Source organism: Grammomys surdaster, unplaced genomic scaffold, assembly GCF_004785775.1.
Source record: "Grammomys surdaster isolate TR1022 unplaced genomic scaffold, NIH_TR_1.0 193, whole genome shotgun sequence".
Lineage (NCBI taxonomy): Eukaryota > Metazoa > Chordata > Mammalia > Rodentia > Muridae > Grammomys > Grammomys surdaster.
This window is the reverse complement of record NW_021604638.1, coordinates 475,051-497,949: the sequence shown is the minus strand read 5'-3', so window position 1 is coordinate 497,949 and position 22,899 is coordinate 475,051. Positions and strand designations below refer to the sequence as shown.

General features: G+C 47.9%; 3 protein-coding genes across 5 annotated transcripts in view; 1 reads left to right on the top strand and 2 right to left on the bottom strand.

Moving 5' to 3' along the window:
• The window catches only part of Tubb1 (tubulin beta 1 class VI), a 9,438-nt gene extending 3,125 nt beyond the window's left edge, over nt 1–6,313 (top strand). Inside the window, exons 2-4 of one of the 2 annotated variants that reach the window (XM_028769629.1) lie at nt 2,388–2,496; nt 3,409–3,519; nt 3,619–6,313. In XM_028769629.1, the coding sequence (XP_028625462.1) occupies nt 2,388–2,496; nt 3,409–3,519; nt 3,619–4,691 (1,293 nt within the window). In that variant the 3' untranslated portion in view covers nt 4,692–6,313. The remainder of the gene's footprint in view (nt 1–2,387; nt 2,497–3,408; nt 3,520–3,618) is intronic. The other variant, XM_028769630.1, reaches the window with a different exon arrangement.
• Nucleotides 6,314–8,359: 2,046 nt separating this feature from the next.
• Nucleotides 8,360–11,507, bottom strand: Atp5f1e (ATP synthase F1 subunit epsilon). Of its 2 annotated transcripts, none has more exons than XM_028769666.1 (3): nt 11,376–11,507; nt 9,827–9,953; nt 8,360–8,508 (listed from the first exon to the last, which is right to left on the bottom strand). In XM_028769666.1, exons 1-2 carry the CDS (start codon nt 11,405–11,407, stop codon nt 9,830–9,832), a joined length of 156 nt encoding a protein of 51 aa, XP_028625499.1. In that variant the 5' UTR covers nt 11,408–11,507; the 3' UTR covers nt 8,360–8,508; nt 9,827–9,829. The 2 variants fall into 2 exon arrangements, with proteins under 2 accessions (XP_028625499.1, XP_028625498.1); XM_028769665.1 differs by having other exon boundaries at nt 9,810–9,953; nt 11,376–11,500.
• Nucleotides 11,508–12,486: 979 nt separating this feature from the next.
• Nucleotides 12,487–21,024, bottom strand: Prelid3b (PRELI domain containing 3B). The gene is made up of 6 exons (XM_028769615.1): nt 20,916–21,024; nt 16,990–17,158; nt 15,917–16,006; nt 14,356–14,426; nt 14,150–14,252; nt 12,487–13,323 (listed from the first exon to the last, which is right to left on the bottom strand). The coding sequence occupies exons 1-6, from the start codon at nt 20,945–20,947 to the stop codon at nt 13,201–13,203; spliced, it is 588 nt and encodes a 195-aa protein (XP_028625448.1). The 5' UTR covers nt 20,948–21,024; the 3' UTR covers nt 12,487–13,200.
• Between the last annotated feature and the right edge of the window lie 1,875 nt (nt 21,025–22,899).

Sequence of the window (22,899 nt, the reverse complement as noted above, 5' to 3'; positions counted from 1 at the left end):
TATGATTAATTCCTTTCTTTTTTTTTTTTTTTTTTTTTTTTGGTTTTGCGAGACAGGGTTTCTCTGTATAGCCCTGGCTGTCCTGGAACTCACTCTGTAGACCAGGCTGGCCTCGAACTCAGAAATCCACCTGCCTCTGCCTCCCAAGTGCTGGGACTAAAGGCGTGCGCCACCACCGCCCGGTTGTAGCCATATTTCCTATCCAACACTTTACTTAGGGACTGCCATGTTAGTTCCACTTCTTAGTTTTGACAAACGGTGTACAATCTACATGGATGTGCAAGTGTCTCTGAGCTATGTTGCTTTGGAGGCCTATGGGTGAGTTGACACTTGGGAGAGCCAGAGCTGGGTTGCCTTGAACTGTAGGTCCTAGAGCCCTAGGGCAAACATTATTCCTGCCTGAAAAGCATCCATCACCCTTAGGTGCCACGGGCGTCAGATCAGACCTTCATAATCACCAGAGAAGTGGGGGTGGGTAGGGCTCATCGAGACTGCTCTGACCTTAGGTGATAAGGCAGAGAGAGGCTCTGGGGAGGAAGTGAGCAGAAAGATAGGAGAGCATCAGCTCTGGCAGCCTTCGGGATTGTGCCATCTGGTGGTTGGAGTCCCAGTCATGACTTCTTGTAGGGTCTATAAGAAATGTTAAGAAGCATTCTAGTCTGGAGAGACGGCTTAACTGGGAAAGCTCTTGCCGTGGGAGCATGAAGACCTGAGTTTAGATCCCAAACACCCATATCGGAAGGCAGGTAAACGGTCACAGGTTTGGATCAAAACCAGTGAGCAAACCTGTCTTTAAAGGTAAGGATAAGAATGACTGAAGAAACCACCAGACCTTGACCTCGACCTCCGACCTTCACTCACACACTCAAGCAAGTGTACGTACACTAACAGGTGCACGTGCACACAATCATGAACACATAGACACAAAGCTAAGGCAACAGTTCATCTCTACCGCCTCACAACTTCCTCGAACTTCCTCCCCAGCTCTTCAAACGCACAGTACGTTCTTATTAAGCGTGTCACTGGAGCAGAGTGACAGAGTAGGCTTGGGAGAACACTCTTGGAGACTTTCAACTCAAGGGAATGCATTTTTATTGTGCTTTAATAGGAGAGCTTTTCTGAATGGCCTAACGAGACCATTCCAGTAGTTTCCTGCGTTAACAGATGCTGTGGGCTGGTAAGATGGTTCAGCTGGTAAAGGTGCTTGCCGCCAAGCCTGATGACCTGAGTTCCATCCTGTGGACCTACGTGGTAGGGAGGACTCACTACTACTGATTGTTTTTGCACACATTAGCAAACACACATGAAAAAGTGAATAAATGAACAAAAAATAAATAAAATGCTTTACTCAGCCGGGTATGATGGCACACCTCTTTTAAGTCAGCACTCAGGAGGCTGAGTTTGAGGCCAGCCTAGTCTACATGGCAAGTCGCAGGCCAGCCAGGGCTACACAGTAAGAGTCTATCTCAAAAAAAAAAAAAAAGAAAAGAAAAGAAAAGAAAGAAGGAAGGAAGGAAGGAAGAAAGAAAAGAAATGTTGTATGCATGATTGGAAACATAGAATATTCCAAACAGTTGCAAGATAAAGGTTCTACAAAATTCTGAATCGGGACTATGTCGAATGGTCAAAACACATTACATCAAATTGTGCAGAATGACCCTGGTTGTGGACTTTTGAAATGAATTTCATGAAGAAAAATTCCCAAAGCAAAAAGGTAGGTACCATTGTGAAACAAATAAGAATTCAGTTTGTTCTCATTTCCTGAGATCAGCACTTCTCCAGCTCAGACCTAGGCAAAGGCGAAATTTGAGCTCCCTCATCTGAAGTGAGATTCTAAAAGGACCTGCTGTAACAAACCAGGGTTAATAGCAAAATCCAATGTAATGTTTTACGTGTTTGACATTTCACTTCAGGAGTTCAGATGGATCTAGGGCAGCCTTCCAAGTCACACAGAGTGGAGGCAAGAAGAGAAGGGGGTGGTGGGGAGGAGGACGAGAAGGGCAGGGTCAGGCAGCCCCCAGGGCACCAACTCCCTCACAGGGGCCAACTCACCCTTTCAATTGCTTTTCTTCTTACTCTATCTGTCTGTCTGTCTGTCTGTCTGGTCTATCTATCATCTATCTATCTATCTATCTATCTATCATCTATCTATCTATCATCTACTTATGAGTGCGTGTGCAAGAGGGTGCACACTTGCTGTGGTGTAAGTGGGTGATCAGAGGACAATTTGGGGTAGTTGGTCCTCTCCTTCCACCACGTGGGGTCACAGGAATCAAACTCAGGTGGTCAGCCTGGGTGGCAAGCCCCTTTCCTGGCAGAGCTGCCGAGCCGCCGATGCCTCTTCTCCTCCTAAGTTTCTGGACTGACTTTACTCCCTCTGCCTACAGTTCTGGGAGGTGATCGGGGAAGAACATGGGATTGACAGCGCCGGGAGCTACTGTGGGGCTTCTGCTCTTCAGCTGGAGAGGATCAGCGTTTACTACAATGAAGCCTATGGTAGGGCTGCCTGCTGGGTGAGCTCTGGCCTGCCATCTGGGCAGCAGGGGCAGAGAAGATGACCCCAGTGTGAAAGAATGAAGCTCCCACGTGGAATGGGCAGGCATGTAGGGCTTCGGAGTCTGAATGGCGAGTGGTCCATTCCAGTTGCACGGAGCAGGATGAGATGTGTTCAGCCATGTTAGCCAGTCATTCCCCATGGGAAGGGTGAACATCCATGTTCTTGGTGAGACAGTGAGCCAGACACACAGTAGAGAGAGAAGCTGAGTTTTAAAAAGGTATTTATATAGATCCATGTCATGGTGGGCTGGGTCAGATATGACCATGGAAATTAAAACGTCTACTTACCCTCTTCTCTTGCTCTCTCTTTCCCTCTCAGTCCCTTCTCTCCCCATTCCCTCCCACCTCTCTCTCCACATGCTCATGGCCATCCTCTCCTCCTCCTCCTCCTCCTCCTCCTCCTCCTCCTCTTCCTCCTCTTCCTCCTCTTCCTCTTCTTCCTCAACCATCTATCTATCTATCTATCTATCTATCTATCTATCTATCTATCATCTAGCTAGCTAGCTACCTAGCTACCTAGCTATATCTTCCTTTCTTTGCCTCTATTACCCTCTCAACTTCCCTCCCCATGCCCTAAATAAACTCTATTGTATACTAAAAACAGAAAGGAAGAAAGAAAGAAAGAAAGAGAGAAAGAAAGGAAGGAAGGAAGGAAGGAAGGAAGGAAGGAAGGAAGGAAGGAAGGAAGAGAAAGAAAGAAAGAAAAGACAAAAAGAGGAAATGTCTACTTACCAAAGCCTCCCTCTAGGATACTTATGGTTTTGGGGCCAGCACCCCAAGGATCCATTTTGATGAAACATTAGCTTTTAGGAAAACAGCCACCTGATGACTTGTTCTGACTAATCTGCACAGGTAAGAAGTACGTGCCCCGAGCTGTCTTGGTGGACCTCGAACCCGGGACAATGGATAGCATTCGATCCAGCAGATTGGGAGTCCTCTTTCAGCCTGATAGTTTTGTTCATGGTAGGTTTTTTTCGCAGAAGTTTCTACCAGGAAGAGCTGGATGTCGTCCAGTGGCTCTCTGCTCACCTTACCTTCCCCCTCTCACACTTCTGGTCACAGGTAATTCTGGTGCTGGTAACAACTGGGCCAAGGGCCACTACACAGAGGGAGCGGAGCTGATCGAGAGCGTCATGGATGTGGTGAGGAGAGAGAGCGAGAGCTGCGACTGCCTACAGGGTTTCCAGATCGTGCACTCCCTGGGTGGAGGCACTGGCTCAGGCATGGGCACCCTGCTCATGAACAAGATCAGGGAGGAGTACCCGGATCGGATTCTAAACTCTTTTAGCGTCATGCCATCTCCCAAGGTGTCAGACACAGTGGTAGAGCCCTACAACGCCGTGCTGTCCATTCACCAGCTGATAGAGAACACAGATGCCTGCTTTTGCATCGACAACGAAGCACTCTATGACATTTGTTTCCGCACCCTGAGGCTGACGACACCCACCTACGGGGATCTCAACCACCTGGTATCCTTGACCATGAGCGGGATCACGACTTCACTGCGCTTTCCCGGCCAGCTCAATGCAGACCTGCGCAAGCTGGCAGTGAATATGGTTCCCTTTCCTCGTCTTCACTTCTTCATGCCTGGCTTTGCTCCGCTCACAGCCCAGGGTAGCCAGCAGTACCGTGCCTTCTCTGTGGCGGAGCTCACCCAACAGATGTTCGATGCCCGCAACATCATGGCTGCCTGTGACCCTCGCCGTGGCCGCTACCTGACTGTGGCTTGTATCTTCCGGGGTAAGATGTCCACCAAGGAAGTGGACCAACAGCTGCTGTCCATTCAGACAAGGAACAGCAACTGCTTTGTGGAATGGATTCCCAACAATGTCAAGGTAGCTGTGTGTGACATCCCGCCCCGGGGGCTGAACATGGCGGCTACCTTCCTGGGCAACAATACAGCCATCCAAGAGCTCTTCACTAGGGTCTCTGAGCACTTCTCAGCTATGTTCAGAAGGAGAGCTTTTGTGCACTGGTACACCAGTGAAGGGATGGACATAAGTGAATTTGGGGAAGCGGAGAGTGACATCCATGACCTGGTGTCCGAGTACCAACAATTTCAAGACGTCAGAGCAGGGCTAGAGGACAGTGGGGAGGAGGAGGCAGAGATGGAGACAGAAGACAAAGACCCTTAGCTAGGAGAGAAGCTACAGGGCAGCCACTTTTAGAAGTTTTCCACAAGATTTGTGGCTGTCCTGAAGTCCTTAGGGCCTAGTTCCTCACCTTGACATAGCAATGAGAGCCATAGGCCTTTGCCCACAATCACTAGACGGGGCTTCATAGCCAGTGCATGCTTTTCCTTCTTCCTTTCTAAATAGCAAGTGAGTTTACTGTAGTGAGCCCTATTTATTTTTTTACTAGCTGTAGGATAGACACCCGGACAAAGTGTGCAAGCTTGCCAGGAGCCCTTTCGCAGCATTGCTGGGTACCCAATACCTAGGGCAGCTCGGATGCTTCAGAGTCCTCTTTCACAAAGCCAGCAGAGCTGGGTGTCTAAAGAGTGTGTGGGAGGTTCAGGGCCAACGGAAGTATGAGTCCGCCTCCATGGTCAAGCTGTGTGGACCTTCTGTACCATTCGACAGGCTGACTGGAAAAAGACAAAGGGAGGCAAGAAAAGCCACGTCTCTCCTCTTGGCCCCCACCATCCAAAAGACTATCCAGAGCAAAGCGTTCCAGTCCCCGGGCCTTTGTTTCCCAGTAACCAGCTTCCAACCTGTTTCTCTGTGTTTTCTTATTAGAACAAGATGCCAGTAGTTCACTAATGATTGTCCTTGGTTTTCCTCTTAAAGGCTGAGGATGTCCTTTTCTTTTTCACTTACTCACCACCCCTGAAACTGCCGTGCAGCCTCTCTGCTCCCTGGAAAGGGCACGAGGCATACGCAGCAACCATTCGAATGCAGGAACGTAGCCGAGATGCTGCAGCGTCCTCCTCGGTGACAGAGGACATGGTCTCATTAGGGAACTTTTATAGTTCAGATTAATTTGCAGAAGTTGCCATAGACATTAGCAGGATGACACAGCGTTATTCGGTTGTTATCTCACATTATAACAGGACTGAGCACACAGGAGCCTCTTACGGTCTACCTAGGTCTGAGGTGCATGGGGTCTTCGTGGTCTGCTGGAATTACCCAGCTCTCCTATTTGACCTCTCCAAAGGGAGTTATTTGCATGAAACTGGATTCTAACATCTTGGTTTGTCTCCAGGATGCTTGGGATGGAACCCAAGGCCTTGGGAAATGCTAGGCGAGTCCTCTGTAACCAGCTATTTCCTTGGGCCCTCAGTTTATAATCATCAAAATAATAAAGCAGCAGGTGGATGGCACTCTCTTCGTATGTACACTGTGAGGAAATACTTAAAGTTCTTATTTAGAGAAAATCAGGCCCTGTTGTTCATATGACTTGCCAAGCTCCTGTTTACATAATTGAAAAAAAGCACTTAAATACTTTCCCCTTTGGTGTGGACTGAGAAACACTGGCTTAAAGTGAGATCTGCACCTCTCCATTCTCAGCTGGAAAACCTTCCTTAGAGTCCAACAAATCTTTGAGCCCACGACTCTGCGGGAGTCAGCTGCATGCGTAACCCGGATGCTTTCACTGTAAACTTCAAAAGGCAATGACATGTGTGCAAAAACTAGACCTTCATTCTTTTGAGAAAAATTTTTGTTTTCTAAGACTGTGAAGACTTCTGTTTGTTCACTAACAATCACTAAAATGCAAATAAATTCCACTTTAAATGACTGAGTCATTTTATCTCAGACTCAACAAACTCCTTTTCTTGAAGCCCGACCACTCGCACTGATGCATCTCAACCTCCTGTTCTATAAGGCACAGGTAGATTAAATCACCAACTAAGTGCCCAGGGACACCTGGTCCCTTCAGTAGTATGGTTGCCATGGTGACATTGGTGCAGCTCAAATCAACAGGAGTCAGTTTCAAAGCTCCCTGGATTCCTTTGTTTTGCACATAAGGACACACTTCTGCCTCTGATATCGTTAGTCACATGCTGAGAAGTGGCTGGGTTAGCCTCATCACCTGTCAAGTTGTTCTGTGTCACCCTGAGGGGCTGGACCTGAGTCTATTTGATCCTGGCATTAATTCAATATTTTGTTGGATCAGCTATAGAGTCTCTGAATCCTTGATGGACACACAATTTTGGCTGTATTTGGTACTTTAATTCATATCCCGAGTCCACCCCTAGCCAGCCCTTTGGCTCCCCTCATAAAGAACTCCCCAAGCTGGGAGTCACTTAGCCCTTTGCTTACTGGTTAACCTTATGTTAAGAAGGGTTAGGTGTCTGCTGCCCCCATTCCTGGTCATGGGAGATGCTTCCTGGGACCTTAACCTAGGGAAGGTGGTATAGAGCCAAATGCCACAAGTCCATCAGAGGACTTCAGCTCCCGGGCAGACACCAAGGCTCCTAACCTTTCAATCTGCTGATCGGTCTTGAGTGGAGAATCCGATAAGACCCAGATGTGAAGTGTACTGAGGACGGGAAGCCAGCCCTAGGGGTTGAAAACAAAGAGGCTTTCTCCCCTGTCTTCAGCCTCAGCTGAAGTGACACACTGAGCAGGGGTTCTAGTCATTTTTCTGCTCTAAGCTTCTCAGTGGCTCTGCTCAGCCAAGAGTGGCCATGTTCCAAAGAAAGGCAAGAATAAAACGTTTTATTCCTAAACATTTAATGAATGGATGGCCACCTAAACACCATCAGACTGTCCTAATCACTGTGCCTAGACTGGTCATTAAGAGTCCCAGGTTTTAATTGCAGTTCAGACATAGACACAGGATGCAAGGTATTGACTGGCTCTGCCTCACTCCCAGTGAGAAATATGCCTAGAAAATAGAGATTAATAAAGGCGGAAAGCATTTTGTCTAGATAAAACTCTGATGTTAATGGCTCTTCTCTCCAGGTTTCGTGACGCAAGATGAGTTATACAATCTGTCCCTCTAATGTGTGCTGTTTCATCTGGGTTACGGGCTAATTGGAACCACCTAGAACTACTGCTTTAATGCGAATGCCATTCAGAGACTAGGAACAACACTGTCAGGAGCCATCATAAGACATCATAGGAGAAGCCAGTAACTAGCAGGAATCTTTCCTAAAATGGATTTCTCCTAGGCCTTGCCTTCTGGAGCTGGACTCATCTCAGGAAGATCACCTGCTAGTGATTAGCTTCTCCTATGATGGCTCCCGATACAACACAAACTCCATGACAGTGCCAAACTTTCACCAACTACTGCTACGACAGACAGAATGTTCACTTTGATACAAGTAATAAGCAGTGGTCCCCATAGTCCATGGTCAGGAGATATTAAGCCCATGGTGAGTAGATATTAAGCCCATCGTCAGTAGATGTTAAGCCCATGGTCAGTAGATATTAAGCCCATGGTCAGGAGATATTAAGTCCATGGTCAGTAGATATTAAGCCCATCGTCAGTAGATATTAAGCCCATGGTCAGTTGGTCAGTAGATATTAAGCCCATGGTCGGTAGATATTAAGTCCATGGTCAGTAGATGTTAAGTCCATGGTCAGTAGATGTTAAGTCCATGGTCAGTAGATGTTAAGCCCATGGTCAGTAGATATTAAGTTCATGGTCAGGAGATATTAAGTTCATGGTCAGTAGATATTAAGCCCATGGTCAGGAGATATTAAGTCCATGGTCAGTAGATATTAAGTTCATGGTCAGTAGATATTAAGCCCTTCCCTCCTTTTAAAAACTCCTGGTTCCTATGGTCACACTGACATGACTATGTGGAAAATTCCTATTTAAGAAAAAAAAAGTAGAACAGAAGCAAAACCCAGCAGAGAGTGAACCATGTTAATTTATTGGCATAGTCAATTTATCAACAAGCCGGGCAGTCTGTCCCCAGGAGGCGAGGTTGATTTCCATCTGCCAGAACAGGGCCCACATGCTTCACCTTGAAGACTCGGCACTTCAGGCTCCAGTCAGCTTCTAGGAAGAGAAAAGAGAACGCAACGGTTGCTAGCTTGCCACATCTCCTTCACAGCCGCCATGACAACGAGAGGCTACCTGCATCTGCCTGCAGCAGACTATGGCAGCGACCCCCAGGGGAGACCAGAGCCTCCCATAGGCGTGTCCTTGACTCAATCATTTCTACTGTGACAGAAAAAGCTTTGTGCTCAAGATACTATGACCCCCTTCCCCCTTCCCAACAGGCTTGGGTTCTCCCTGTTGTAGAGCTGCCTGGCCAAGCCAAGGCTCCGACCAAGTCACAGGAGTAAGCCAAAGCCTAGCATGGCGTGACTGCAGGCAGGTGAGGAGACTCTACTCGCTGTGGAGTGTGATCAGCCCGACATAAATCAGGTTTTACTGGTCCAAATTCTGAGACTGGATAGACCTCAGGAAAGGGGCTCCGTTCAAAACCCCACATCTCCTGGTTCAGAGTAAGATGTCCGTTCATTTGAGATGAAGATGAAATGTACTTAGGGAGAGTTTCAGTCAGGCCTGGAGCACCAGTGTCATGGGCTGTGCTACTGCAGAGCTGACGCTTTTCAAAAGCACAGGAAGAGGAAATCTGAGGACTATCTCTATGATGACTTGAGGTGCTTATCTTTGAAACAACAATGTACATAAAGCAGCTGCGAGATCGAATCAGTCTGGAGAACTGCAATCTGAATTCACTGAACCACTTTGTTCTGCCAACTTCTTACACTCCCAACACCTCTGCACAGGTAAACTGAGCCCGCCTCCCTGACCACACAAGGAACTCAGCAGGAAAGGACTCACCTGGGGTTAACAGCCCTTCCTGCCTGGATGTCGGGGAGAAGAGATTCGTGAGGACGCTAGCAGCTATGGGGGAGGAACACTCCAAGTACCGCCGTCCATGTCTCATGCTCCAGACTGTTACATAACTCCAATAGCAATTACAAAAGTGGGTTTTGTGTCTGTGTGTGTACACACGCACGCAAGGGTGCTATCCTCCCAATTACTTGATTTTGTACAGATAAATGAACCAGGTTTAATTAAAATAAGATGGGTTTCTATCTCAGGATTGCTAACTGCACTGAAAATCAATGTGCCAATTATTCTGTTTGTCAGGGCTGAACGGGGCTCTCCTCCCTCATGCCAGGGGACGTCTACAACCTGCGCAGTTGGAAACATCGCCCCGGTAACTGGCATCCAAATCCACCCGCCGAGCGAGAGGCAGACACTCAAACTGAAGTTTTTGAGTTTTGGTTTTATGGCACTTTAGAAACTTGAAGGGGAGACTCCTGAGGAAGCCAGTGACTCACCAGCTACTCCTTCTTACCAGCTACTCCTTCTTCACTTTCACAGTCTTTATGCTGCTGCCTGAAGTCTTCTCAGCATTCGCTTTGAACTCGGTCTTCAGGGCATCCCTCACTGCTTTTGCACAGATCTGGGAGAACCGGATGTAGCTGGCAAAGTGAGAGAGGATACAAGGCTAGTTACCAACAGCTAGATGGTAGCATCCTGAGGTGTGATACCCTGGCTTTCTTTCCATACTCTTAAGTTTGGTTGGTTACTCACTACGGTAGAATTGGACTGAAAACTGGGCATATCAAATGGAATCTATGCAAAGGAAACAATAGGAAATGTGCTCCCAGATTAGCTGGTGCTTGGCTGGGAGAACACAATTCTTCTTGGCAGTGTTATCTTTTCAGGGCATAGTAATTTAAAATGAACATTTTTTTTTTAAATTCCCACAATGTAGGAAAGATTCCCCAGCTCATTTCTGTATTTAAGTTGTTTTAATTATATTACTCCTACAACATATATCCATATTGTGTGTATATATATATGTATATATACATTTAATTCAAAATAGCTTTCCTAATTAAAGCTATTCTGAATTAAAACAGTACTTTTTATAGTCAATTATTCAAAGGCGTTGCTTAAAATACTGGCTTTTTGCCTCTTGTCTATCAGTGAAAACACTTCCTAACCAAGGTTTCCAAACTTAACTGGAAGCTCTCGGAGAACATCCACCAGTAGCAAACGGTGCTCACAGGAAGCTTCCTGTTAGGTAGATGGATTCACCTGTCACCAGTTTATTACCCCAAAAGATGTCACTTTTCACACTCTTTGAAACCAGAGATGGGGTAGTGGCTGTCTGTTCCTCCTGCTTTAACTTTGTTTGGGGAGCTTGGGAGCAAAGGGTTTAACTTTTTTGTCCTTTATGCACCTGCAATACAACACGGTTAAAATAACAGCTGCCCTGCAAGGGGCTGACGGAGGAAATTGGGGTGATGGTACCACGGGAGACAGCTTAGTAAGGGGCATCTATTGTGAGCCTACCATCCTTTTGTTCTACACAACTCTGCTTGAACTCTGTCAGGGCACTGGTCCTTCAGCGTGAAACTCAGAAGGTGCTCCACCACCAAGTAGACTGACTGGGTTGTAGTACTACCTGGAGCAAGGAAACCATGCAGCCCACCTAGGCACACAGCTCCCACCCATTACGGGGTGGATGCTCACATGGGCTCCTGCAGGGCTCTCCATAGTTTAGAGGGCTTTCACCTTTCTTCACGACTAGGAAAGTTCACTAAGGTCACACTTGAAAATGAGCTTGTGCACCCTCCCTCTGTCCAGGTGAGGAGGGCCAGTGTCAGCATGACCAGCCCAAAGGCGCCGTGCACTTGGCCGTCACGGCGACCATGCAAGTCCTGTAGGCTTCCTTCCGCGAGGAGCAGCCACCTCTGTTTGGGGTCCGTGACCCCATGACCCCGCGGCATGCCTTGTCCACGGCGACGCCATCTTGGCCGGTGGCCGCGTGGCTCGGCCGTCTCGAACGGCCTGCTAACGGCAGGCCTGGGTTTCCCAATGCTTCCCGGGCGTACCTGAGTCCAGCCTGTCGCCAGTACGCCACCATGGTGTCTCGAGCGGGGCGTATCGGACAAAACCACTGGGTCGCTTCAGAGTCGCCTGAGCCCGGCCCGGCAGCAGGAAGGTCAGGCCTGAGTAACGGAAGGGATGGGCTACGCGGACCTGCCAGTCAGTGCTTCACCCCGCCCTTGCCAGGCCAGGAGCCAATAGGAGCGCCGGTCGCTCCTTGCCCATTGGCCGAGCGGCTACCGGAAACTGCAGCCGTAGGGACACCTGGGAAAGTGAGGCAGCTGAACACTGTCACCTTCCCAGGTGCTGCGGGCAGAGGGCGGGGCCTCCTCGAGCCCGAGGCAGCTAAAGTTCCCATCCGCCCATACCCATGCCCGGGATTCCATTTGTACTCAAGCAGTACTCAGGACAGAACCACAATGCAAACTGAAAATCTATATACTTAGAAACCATCCCTGACACTTCGCCCAGCGATGTTTAGTAGTGTTCTGTTTAGCTGGGATTAACATTTCACTTGTCAAACTATTTTTTTTTTCCTTTTTCAATCTGCTTTTACGAATGTCCAAAGAATTCTTAAACTGAGCAACCTTTTAAAGTAGGAGGCCAAGAATTTGAAGTTGTGGTTTTGTATGCATGCTAACTGGTCCATACAGGAAAACCCTACTACAAGCCCCCATAAAAGGCAAAAGGCAATCGCCAGTCACCCAGACGATACTGTCTGTACACATCAAAGCAAACACCACCTAGATAATCTCAGCTGTTCTGCATCTGTCCTGAGTCCCCAAGGGGCACAGTCTCCTAGGACTTCCCTCAGACCATGCTTCCAGGCACTCCACTCTTCTCATCCAACACCCTGAGTTAAGGAGAGAAAACCTAGGTCCTAGGTGACATGAGCTGTCTCAGACAGTGGATAGGTCTTCATGTACAAAAGATGTTTTGTGGTCATAATTGCCTCAAGAAGTAATCATATTCAAATAATCTGACAAACTGTGTCTTAGCAATTACAAAACAATGATTGTGACATGTGCAATTTATAAGTTAAATCAATGTGAAAGGCTTAGAGACCGGAAGAGCTGCTCTTCTGCCTCAGTGCTCTGTTTAAGACTGATGCGACACTCAGGTAATGTAATGACTTTATTTTTTCAGATAACATAACCAGCCCACAGTACAGTGTGCGAAATCACAAAATACAAATTCAAGGAAGGGAATGCCTTTACTAAGTCACAAAATTTGGCAAATCAATATAGTACCTGTCAATACAATAAAATACTATTTTTGCTGGAGTTATATATTACCTTATTGCTAATTTTCACTCCAAAAATATCATTTAAGTACCAAATCTAAACACTGGTTTCCAGCAGGGCAGTTATTTTATACAAATTAATGTCTTTTAAAATGTTACAGTCTCTTTGTAGAGTGAGTTCCTCATGCAGACAGTTCTGGTTCACAGCAGCAGGCAACTGTGTGGACACGAGGGCAGCTGGGCTCTGCTCTGGTTGGTCCGCAGCCAGGTAGTGTTCCAGTACCTGGAGCTTTAAGAGACTCCAGATCAACACCAATTTCTTCTAAGTACTTAAACAACAACAAACAAAGCTGTTAATTGTTCATATGAACACAGCCTCTCCCAGTCAGTCCTCTCCTGTCCTAACTTAGATGATCCCTTTGATTTAGAAGTTCTAGATCTTTTGTTTTGATCAAAAGTCACAGCTTTACCCCAGCTCATTAAAAAAAAAAAAAACTACCTAAAATAATTGTATCTTTTAAATAACAAATAATATGATGCCAGCTTGAGAGTCCTGGGGCCCTGATGCTGCACACCAATTCCCTCTGTCATTTGTCCACTAGTGCCGCCGCCGCCGCCATTGGTGTCCTTATGCTTCCTCTTGCTGATGCTGCCAATTCTTCAATCTCAGCATTCAGTTTATGTATCACCCACTCCATTGCTTCTCGGCCCTTAAAAAGTGCAATGCATTTATTGTTACCAACAAGGAAGGTGTGACCAGGTTTGGGGCGGGTACGGGTGTGTGTGCATGCCTGTGTGTGTGTGTGTTTTACAGGCTAACTAAACCCCAGGGACAGATCTCTTGTCCTTGCTGTCTTTCTCTTTTCAGTTATTATTTACCAAATACCAAATGCCTTGAGCAACTGGCTTGATCCAGAAACCAATTTTATTTTGTATGCAGAAGATGTTCTCAGAATCATGTACAATTGAGTGGCAGGGTGTCTTACTGACTGACCGGTTAGTGTGGTCAAGCCCCTTTTCTTTTTATATCAACACTGTAAATCAATCATGCACACACCTCGGGATCTGGTCCTTGACATCCCCCAGCCCCCACAGACACTCGCCCTTTTCCTTCCTGTGGCTCTACAGTTTCTTGAGGAATGAAGGAGCACTTCATGCTTCCTGTTGAAGGGCCTTTGCACGTGCAGCAACCCCCACTTGAACCTTCTTCCTGGATACTGTTTGCACCAAGTCCTTCCCTCTGAACACTTGGCAAAGCATCAATTAGCAAGCACTCATTGAGCACCCAGGCCCGCCGCTACTTTTCCTCACAGAGTGTGATCAGCGCGGCCTCCCTGAGCCCGTGAGGGCAGAGCAGTGTGTTCTGCTGCCTGCACACCTCAACAGAATGACTTCATTAAATGTGCTAAGGAAACAACGCGGTAGGCGTCTGTGCCCCAAACTCCCTGACAGTTGAGGGGACAGCTGCACTCAGCAAAAGCCTCTACAGGGAGTGGACCCAGGGGTGGGGACTGACATGGCGACCGGCCCACTTACTTTGTTAGCGTTGGAAGATATGGTGCTTGCCATGAGTCCCTCAAGGTAGCTGCTGAGGCTGACCCCTTTCACAGTGATGAGGGCTTCCTGGGTCAGGACAGTTCTGTGAAACAACCACAGCTTCAGATGACCCGTGTCTTTGCAAAGAACAATCCCAAGAAACCACAGTGCCTCACTGAATCAGGCCACGGCCTGGCTTTACTTACTTCTCTGGGTCCTGGGGGTGCGGCTTGTACGTGAGCCTCTCATCCACTGAGACCATATTTGTAAATGAGATCTACAGGTTGGGGGAAAAGTCAAGCCATTTTGGAAAACAAGATGAGAAGGATTTTCAAAACCAACATAATCCCAAATCTTATTCTAAACACGCAAAACAAAAAACTTAAAGTAAACCATCTTGGTATTACTTGGTAACTAGAATTTAATTTTCAATATTTAAATTTCACCAAACTTTTATTTGGAAAGGGAGGTGGCTCTGTGGGTAAAGATATGTGTTTCTTCCGAGCCTACTGTGGTGGTTTGAACATGCTTGGCCCATGGGAAGTGGCACTATTAGGAGGTGTGGCCTTGTTGTAAGTAGGTGTGGTCTTGCTGGAGGACGTGTGTGTTACTGTGCAGGTAGGCTTTGAGACCCTCCCGCTAGCTGCCTGGAGGACAGTGTCTCCTGGATACCTTAAAATAAAGATGCAGAACTCTCAGCTCCTTCTCCAGCACCGTGTCTGCCTGCACACTGCCATGCTTCCTGCTATAATGGACTGAACCTCTGAAACTGTAAGCCAGTCCCAATTAAATGTTTGCCTTTGTAAGAGTTGCCTTGGTCTTGGTGTTTCTTCACAGCAATGAAATCCTAACTAAGACACCTGCCGACCTGAGTTCGATCCCCAAATCCTGGGAAGGAACCAACTTGCACAGCAAGCTGTCTTCCGACCCCTTTCACGTAGTTCCCTGAGCATACCCCTCCCTGTATCTTAAATGTAAAAACAAAGAAAGGAAGAAGGAAGAATTAGGGAACAAAGAAAGAAGAAAAGAGAGAGAAAAAAATGAATTTAGAAGCTGTCTGCTACCATCGTGCATGGTGCTGTGCTCACAGTCCTGAGTGCTGGGGCAAGGGCCATGCAGCGAGAGGGCTGCATAGGGTGAGGAGGCAGATCCTGCAACATGCAGTACCTTTCCACATTTTTGCTATTTATTTTTAACTTTGTAGTGTGCTGGGCAGGTGCTCTGTTATAGCCCTGGCCTTAGAAGGAAGGAAGGAAGGAAGGAAGGAAGGAAGGGAAGAAGGAAGGAAGGGAGGGAGAGAGGGAGGGAGGGAGGGAGGGGAGGAAGGAGGGAAGGAGGAAAGAAAAAAGAAGGAAAGGAAGGAAAAAAGAAAAAGGAAGAAAGCCTGCTGCAGCCAGTCTTGAACACAATCTACACTACATTGTCTGCATCTGTGATCCTCCTGCTTAAGCCTTTAAAGCAGCTGGGATCACTGGCATAGGCCATTATGCCCAGCCAGGCACTGCCTACGACAGCTAGGATAGTCACACACACTTTCTTTTTCTTTTTTTTTTTTTTTTTCTTTTGGTTTTTTGAGACAGGGTTTCTCTGTGGAGCCCTGGCTGTCCTGGAACTCACTCTGTAGACCAGGCTGGCCTCAAACTCAAAAATCTGCCTGCCTCTGCCTCCCAAGTGCTGGGATTAAAGGCGTGCATCACCACCGCCCGAGACACACACTTTCTTGTAAGAAAAGAATTGTTAGGAATAAACAAAGAAGGCAGGACTTACGTTGGTGGACTTGAGCTCCATTGTCCTCTTTACTGGGTCAACTACAGAATGCTCTTGCACATATGTTTTCGTTCTTGCTGCACCAATAAGCTACAAGCAACACTACAGTTAGCAATCAGTTTCCAGCCAAGCCTGTCAATCTTTTACTTGAAGGTACAAATGTGTTAATTACATTCAATCAAACCCTACTGGAGGCAACAGGGACTCACACACAGAGGAACCCAAGATGGCCATATGCCCTACTGGAGAATCTTCCCCAGAGGCAACCAGTAACCAGCTCACTGATGGTTATACTTGATGCTATACTTGGCAGGCTGTGACACCATATTTGCCGAGATATAACAGTGAGGCAGGGAAAAGGATGTCTGGAAGTCATAAGACCTGGGGAAGTACAGTGTCTAGTAGAGTCCAGAAACACTGACCAGACCAGTCAGTGTCTTAACCAGCCCAGATAAGCCCCATGCCCCCGTTATTTACATAAGAAGGCAGGGATCACATCTGAAGGGGGGGGTACATCCATAGCCAGTACCCCTCCCTGGGTGTGTCCCAGAGGCCCACCCTCCTCTGCTGTGGTGCAATGCAGGCTCCTCCCTATTCTGAATAGAGTAACTTTCTCTAGAGATAATGCAGAAACCTGGATTTAGGACCACAGTGGTTCACTGACTGACACTCTAATTTCTCACTGCCTCTATCACTGACCAAAGCTTGGTCATTTGTCATAGAAACAGAACTACTTCCAAATGTAGACACCATGGCCTAAATGTGAAAAAGGACGGCAAACAGAATTCTTGTCACTTAACGTGCACGACCTACAAGAGCCCAATGTTACCCAACAGCCAGGACCTGACCATTGTAAATCTCATCATGGCCTCAGGCTGCAGCGAAAGCAGGATAAGATGTGACTCCTGATCCAGAGGCAGCTTCCTGCTGCCGTGGTACCCTTAGGAAGAATGGACAGTATTTCTAATTCATCACACGTTCCTAACTCTTTTTTAAAAACGCAATTCCAACCCATGCAAAAATCCCACACGGCATTTGAATGGAAACATGGTAGAATTCGGCAGCACACTTACAGACTTCACAATGGAAGGCAGGCCCCACTCTGTGCTGAGTAGTCTGTGGCTGTGCAACTTTCCAGAGGCATCGACATGTCTGTCCAGCACATCAACGCCCACCACGCTCGGGTTCATGGGGTTTGGGTATTTCTGCATTGCAGCTGTAGTAACTGTTTCCCATGGATGGCTGCAGACAAACCAAAAACTAAAGGTGTAAAACTGTGGAAGAGGCATTCTTCCACCACAGCGAGGCATGCCTTAGGACAGCGAGAGGTTTTTGTGGGGAATAACTTCTGAAGACGCTGGGTGGTGACGATTTTAAATGTGAACAGACTTCAGTGTTTCCCAGAACACAAGCTATATAACGCATCAGATATCTACGAAGGAAAGCACTTTACAGAGGCACGCCGTCATGACAGTCCTTTCTCAATCTTTACCACTATCCACTTCCACAGGAGGGAAGAAAATACAGACCATGAAAATGCATTAAAGAGCCAGGTGGTGGTGGCTCATGCCTTTAGTCCCAGCACTTGGGAGGCAGAGGCAGGCAGATTTCTGAGTTCGAGGCCAGCCTGGTCTACAGAGTGAGTTCCAGGACAGCCAGGACTATACAGAGAAACCCTGTCTCAAAAAATCAAAAAAAAAAAGAAAAAAAAGAAAATGCTTTAAAGAAATTATGTGCATAGAGGCAAGTGGGAAAATGTCAGCCTACCATGTATTCCTGCATCTGACCACAGCTGTATAGCTGTAAGAAGTTCAGGGCCCATGATAAGAATTAGGAAGGTTGCCAGGTGGTGGTGGCTCACGCCTTTAATCCCAGCACTTGGGAGGCAGAGGCAGGTGGATTTCTGAGTTCGAGGCCAGCCTGGTCTACAGAGTGAGTTCCAGGACAGCCAGGGCTACACAGAGAAACCCTATCTCGAAAAACCAAAAAAAACAAAAACAAAAAAAAAAAAAAGAAAGGTCTCACCATCAATTTACAATTAGCATCTTTCTTATCAATATGGTAAATAACGCAAGCTCCTTTGATCATTACCTGCTGTTTTGTTTTGTTTTTTTTTTCCCATGTCTGGCTTCTGCTCTGCAAAAGTCACTCAATAGGAAATGCAGAGGCCCTAATGGTCTCCTTCAGCATGAGCCCCTGCCCTCAGGGAGCAAACTGTTGACTCCCCATCCAACCCTTCTTGGGTTTTTCGGGGACTTCTGAGTCATGGCACATGAGTGGCACTCAAGTGTACAGTCACTTTTGTGTCCCCCCAGCAGCTGAGTGTACAGTGTGTCCTAGGCACTGCTCTGTAAAGTCCGAGACCCCTGCTGCCATCTCTGTCGGTGACCAGTGTTCCCATTTACAGGAATGAGATTGGACAGGCCAGTCAGCTGTGGCCAGGGGCTCCCAACTCCACTTTGGTGCTCTATAATCTGCCAGGGTCTTCTTCACATAGCTGTGCTATGTTAACATGGAGAAACCTAATTGCTGGGACACTAGTTACCATGTGCGTGCCCTTGGTGAAGTCTGAGCTAGGTCAACAATGTTTTCCTGTTGGCCTAAAGAGATATGGAAAATCACAATAAACCACAGCGGCCCCAGACCGTTTATTAATTTTCAGAAGTGGGGGGAGGGGGGAGAGATAAGCACATGGAAGGCAGCTAACCATGCTTCCTGACTGGATGAGGGACCAAGAAGGGCCTCCTCTGATTTTCATTTTAGATAGTTACCATGGTGACAAGAAGAGGCCTTGACCTATATCACTGCCATTTGGGGACTGTTTAGATTCATGAAGCTTCTACTTACAGACCTGCATTGACTGTGGACCAAGGCTTGAGATTAAATACAAATTATGGCTCATTTATACAATATGCAGACCTTGAAATCCATCTTCAGAAAGCAAGGACACTGACAATATAGAAAGCGGTGGGGTGTGACTACAGATATACCAACCAGTTTTGGTACTGACTGGTTAATCAGGGCTTCTCAAGAAGGGGGTGCCCAAAAAAATCCAAGATGGGTTGGATGAGGAGTGACCTGGGGTCCTGACTGAGAGCAACGTTCTCAAGATGGAACCCTGGAAATGGAAGCAAGACATTAAGACTGCAATTCAGGAGGCAAAGTTGAAAGCTCAGTGTGCTTCTGTCTCCGCTACTCTGTTCTGAGATGCGGTCTTGCTATACAGTCCTGGCTGCCCAGCACACACTATGTACCTGTATGTTCATGCTAGCCTGAAACTCATGGCAATTCTCCTGTCTCAGGCTTCCAACTATTAGGGTTACAGGCATGCAGCGCCATCCTGGCTGACATACAGGGCCTGGTGCCAAAGTGTATGTAGGCTGGGACTTTGATTGGGTGGCTCAGCCTGTCGGGATAGAATGAACTGCCGGGATCCTCCAGGGAGCATTTATTTGTATCTATCTTCTAGGAGAAAGGTCCTGGAGCTTTCTTACTCTTAGAGGTCTGTGACAAAAAAAAAAAAAAGACTAAGATCATGGATGAAGAGTAAGTAAGACAGGAAGGCCAGCAACCAACTTCCACTGAACACACACCCTGTTAGGAAAGGGGAGGGACAGTCTAAGGACAGAAGAGTTGGGGAGGAGGCAAGCTGAGAAGAGCGTGTAGAGGACCAAAAGGGAGGAAAGAGTTCTAAGAATGGGACTTATTGCCAACAACTCTGAAGCAAAGCATTCAGATGCAGAAGAGGACTTGGGTCCAGAATCCCTTGTTCTGAAATAGACCACCACAGCATGTTAAAGAGCACCCTAAAGACCACAGCCCCTCAGTCCCAGAAGTGTTACAAGGGTTGAGATTCCCTTCTAGTTCAAGTACTTTGTCCTTCCTGGGACACTGTAGATTCTCAGATGCATCTGATCTACTAGGTAAAAGAACTTCTTTTACAATTACCCTCAGTAGTTAGAACTGGCAGGCGCGGATTAAAACACGCCATAAAACTATACTATTAAAACAGCCTGGCATCGAAGGCAAAGGGAGTGAGGGAGCTCGGCTCGTCTGGAAGCGGATTTGAAGGTAAGTCAACAATAATTATGACAGGGCGATATTGTATAAGCCAGTCAGAAAGGAAGTTATTTAGGTAGAAAGCCCTGTTGTTCTTCGGTGTGGCACCCTGAACCTGGGTAGTATAATTCCCAATACCCCACTGACTCTGGTCCTGCTTCCCATTGTAAGTTCAGAGAACCAGAAAGCTGTGACTGGATGTGATGGCCGACGCTGGCTTTCTGGTCAGCTGTCGTGGCTCAAAGGAATAGGAAACTAAGGTCACAAATTATCTGGAAGAGCAGGCCCTACTCCCCAAGTTGATTGTCACCAATGTTTGGCATCATGGTGGCATGATCTGAGACCACTAGGAAAAAACTCCACGTGGGTGGCCAGCTTCCTGGATGTCCATGTGTGTGAGTGTGTGTGTGTGTGTGTGTGTGGGGGAGGATCTACATATAACATGGGGGATCTCAGTCGGAACACCCCAGGACATTGTGACCCCGTCGGGACACCTCAGGCCATCATGGCATCACTGGAGTTCAGTCAGGACACCATGAGTCAGTCTATCAAGTATGAGTCAGGGCACTCCAGCCACCATGAGCCCGTCGGGGTTCAATCAGAACATCGTGAGGCTGTCGGGTATCGGTCACAAAACTCCAGGATACCCTGAGGCCGTCGGAGCTCAAGACACCCCAAACTACCGTGAAGCCGGCAGGCCTAGTGCCCTGCGACCCCTGGAGTCACTTCCGGGTCAGGCTCGACGGCCGGCTCTTGTCTTCCGTCAGTGGCGGCCGGGTGGGAGGGATTCCCAGGCCCGGGGTCACGGAACCCTAGCTCGGGCTGGGGTCGTGACCTTGGCGGTCCCCGGAGTCCCGGGCTCAGCTCCGCTTGTCGCGCTACACCCGACGCCAGGAAGTTCCCCGAGGGCGCCGGAGGCGGTCGCCGCACCCACACTCACTCAAAGACGTGCTCTGAAGTCCAGATCTTCATGGTGCTAGCCGCCTGCCCGGTGTCCCTCGCTGTCCGGGGACGGTGAGGCACAGAAGTTTGCCGGCCCCGCCCCGTCCCAGCCGGCCGGCCTCGCAGCGCGCAGGCGCCGTCGGGCCTAGGAGCTAGGACGCCCGGAAGTGCCGTCCGGCGGCCTATCCGAACCGGGTTTGGCCCCGCCCCGCGGCGCAGTCAGGCCCTGTCTTCTTGGCGCAGCGCAACCAAGCCCCGCCCCCTGCGCTGGGCGCAACCAAGTCCCGCCCTCGTAAAGGCTCAGTGCGCCGGCGCAGAGCCTCCTAGCGCGGCGGCTGGCGAGCTGGCGCCGTACTGCGCATGCGCGGGCCTTGGCGGCGGGACTTTTTGGCTGCTTTGGCTGGTTGCTGTAAGGTTTCTAGTGTTCTCATTGGACGTGGCTGACCCTGGCGGCGTTTGCCAGAGCAGTTTCGTGGTGTTGTCCTAGAAGGTTAATCCCACCTCTTCAGTCTAAGCAGTTGGGGAAGAGGGGGGTTACAGTCAGTGCTGTGCCCTTCTAGCCAGCCCTGGGGTCGTGACCTTTGGTGGGACAGGCTGCCCAGACAGAACTGGACCAATTGCCCTGCGGTCATCATTGGTCATCTCCATCACCATTCCTTAGTGATGCCCATGCCCTCCTGTGCCTCCATCACAACTTCCTGTTACATATTCCTTAGCAATTACCACTCTGAAGTCATTTTGTTTATCTGTTAGTTCCCACTTTAAGTCATCCCCAAGAACGCCAGCCCTGGCCTGTCTCCATAATGGCCTTCAACGCCTCTGGGTAGCAGACGTTCAAAGGTTATTGAAAATGAAGTAGTTATTTGAGGAATGAATTAATTAAGCCATCCAGTTTATCTGCTTGACTTCTAGTCTGTAGGCACGTGAGGGTGAGGCTCTTGCTAAGCCTGTTCAGTGATTTCCTTCCTGTACCTAATAATTACAGATGACATTCATGAGAGAATGACTAAGAAGCGAGGGGGCAGGAGCGGATGGCATGCGGTTCTATTCAGAGATGTGCCGGTTAAGATGGACGAACTGCTTGGCTTGGGTTTCAGGTGTAGCCTCCTTCCCACCTCTGCACGCCCCGTTCCCCGCATCCTGTGCCACCCCACAGAACAGTTTGCCATTTGAAATGACAGTTGGAGGAAAATCTTTGCATCTCGGTACTTAAAGAGCTATTTAGAATTACCGTTTGTCCCTAATTTGTTCAATTGTTAAAAACAAGTAAAGCTAGGTTAATTTAGGAGGGTGGATCATTCTTTTTTTTTTTTTAAATAGCCAAAGCCGTTTATATTTTAAAAGATAGAAAAATTACATTAGACGAGGAAAAAATAGTATGGTTGGTAGCTGCTAAGTACAATTTGTGGTACCTGAGATTTTTTTTTTTTTGTTCAGTACTTTTGAGTGATTTCTTATGGAGGTAATGCTTTAAGGGCTGCTGAGAGGGCCTCAGCCTTAGTTAAGATGTCAAGTTAGTGTTGCTGGGTATTACTGGCTCTAGAGCCGTCAGTACAGAACAGTCAGTCCCTGCTTCCCTAAAGCTTTGTGAAGCTGTTCACCAGCTAGCTTCCCAGCCTCCTCCTCCTCTTCCTCTTCTTCTGTCTTCTCTTTCTTTGCTCCCCAGTTCAAGATTTTTATTTGCCAAAGTCATACCAGAAAACTTACTTTTCCATTGCTCCCCAAAACACCACGGTACCAATCTACTGGTTTTGCTTCCTTCATCTGGAGTGATGGAGATGGAGTGATGGGTGGATGGAGGTCTGGGGTCCAAGGGTATTTTCTGTGTCTCCCTATAGTAGCAATGTTAATACCTCTTTTGGGCTTGCAGAGCAAGGTCTTTTATCACTGCCTCCTAGGGGTACACTAAGAGGCTCACTGAGGAGTTTAGACCCTTAAGCGCCATGCTAGTGATGGTTCCTTTTACTGAGAGAGAAGTCATT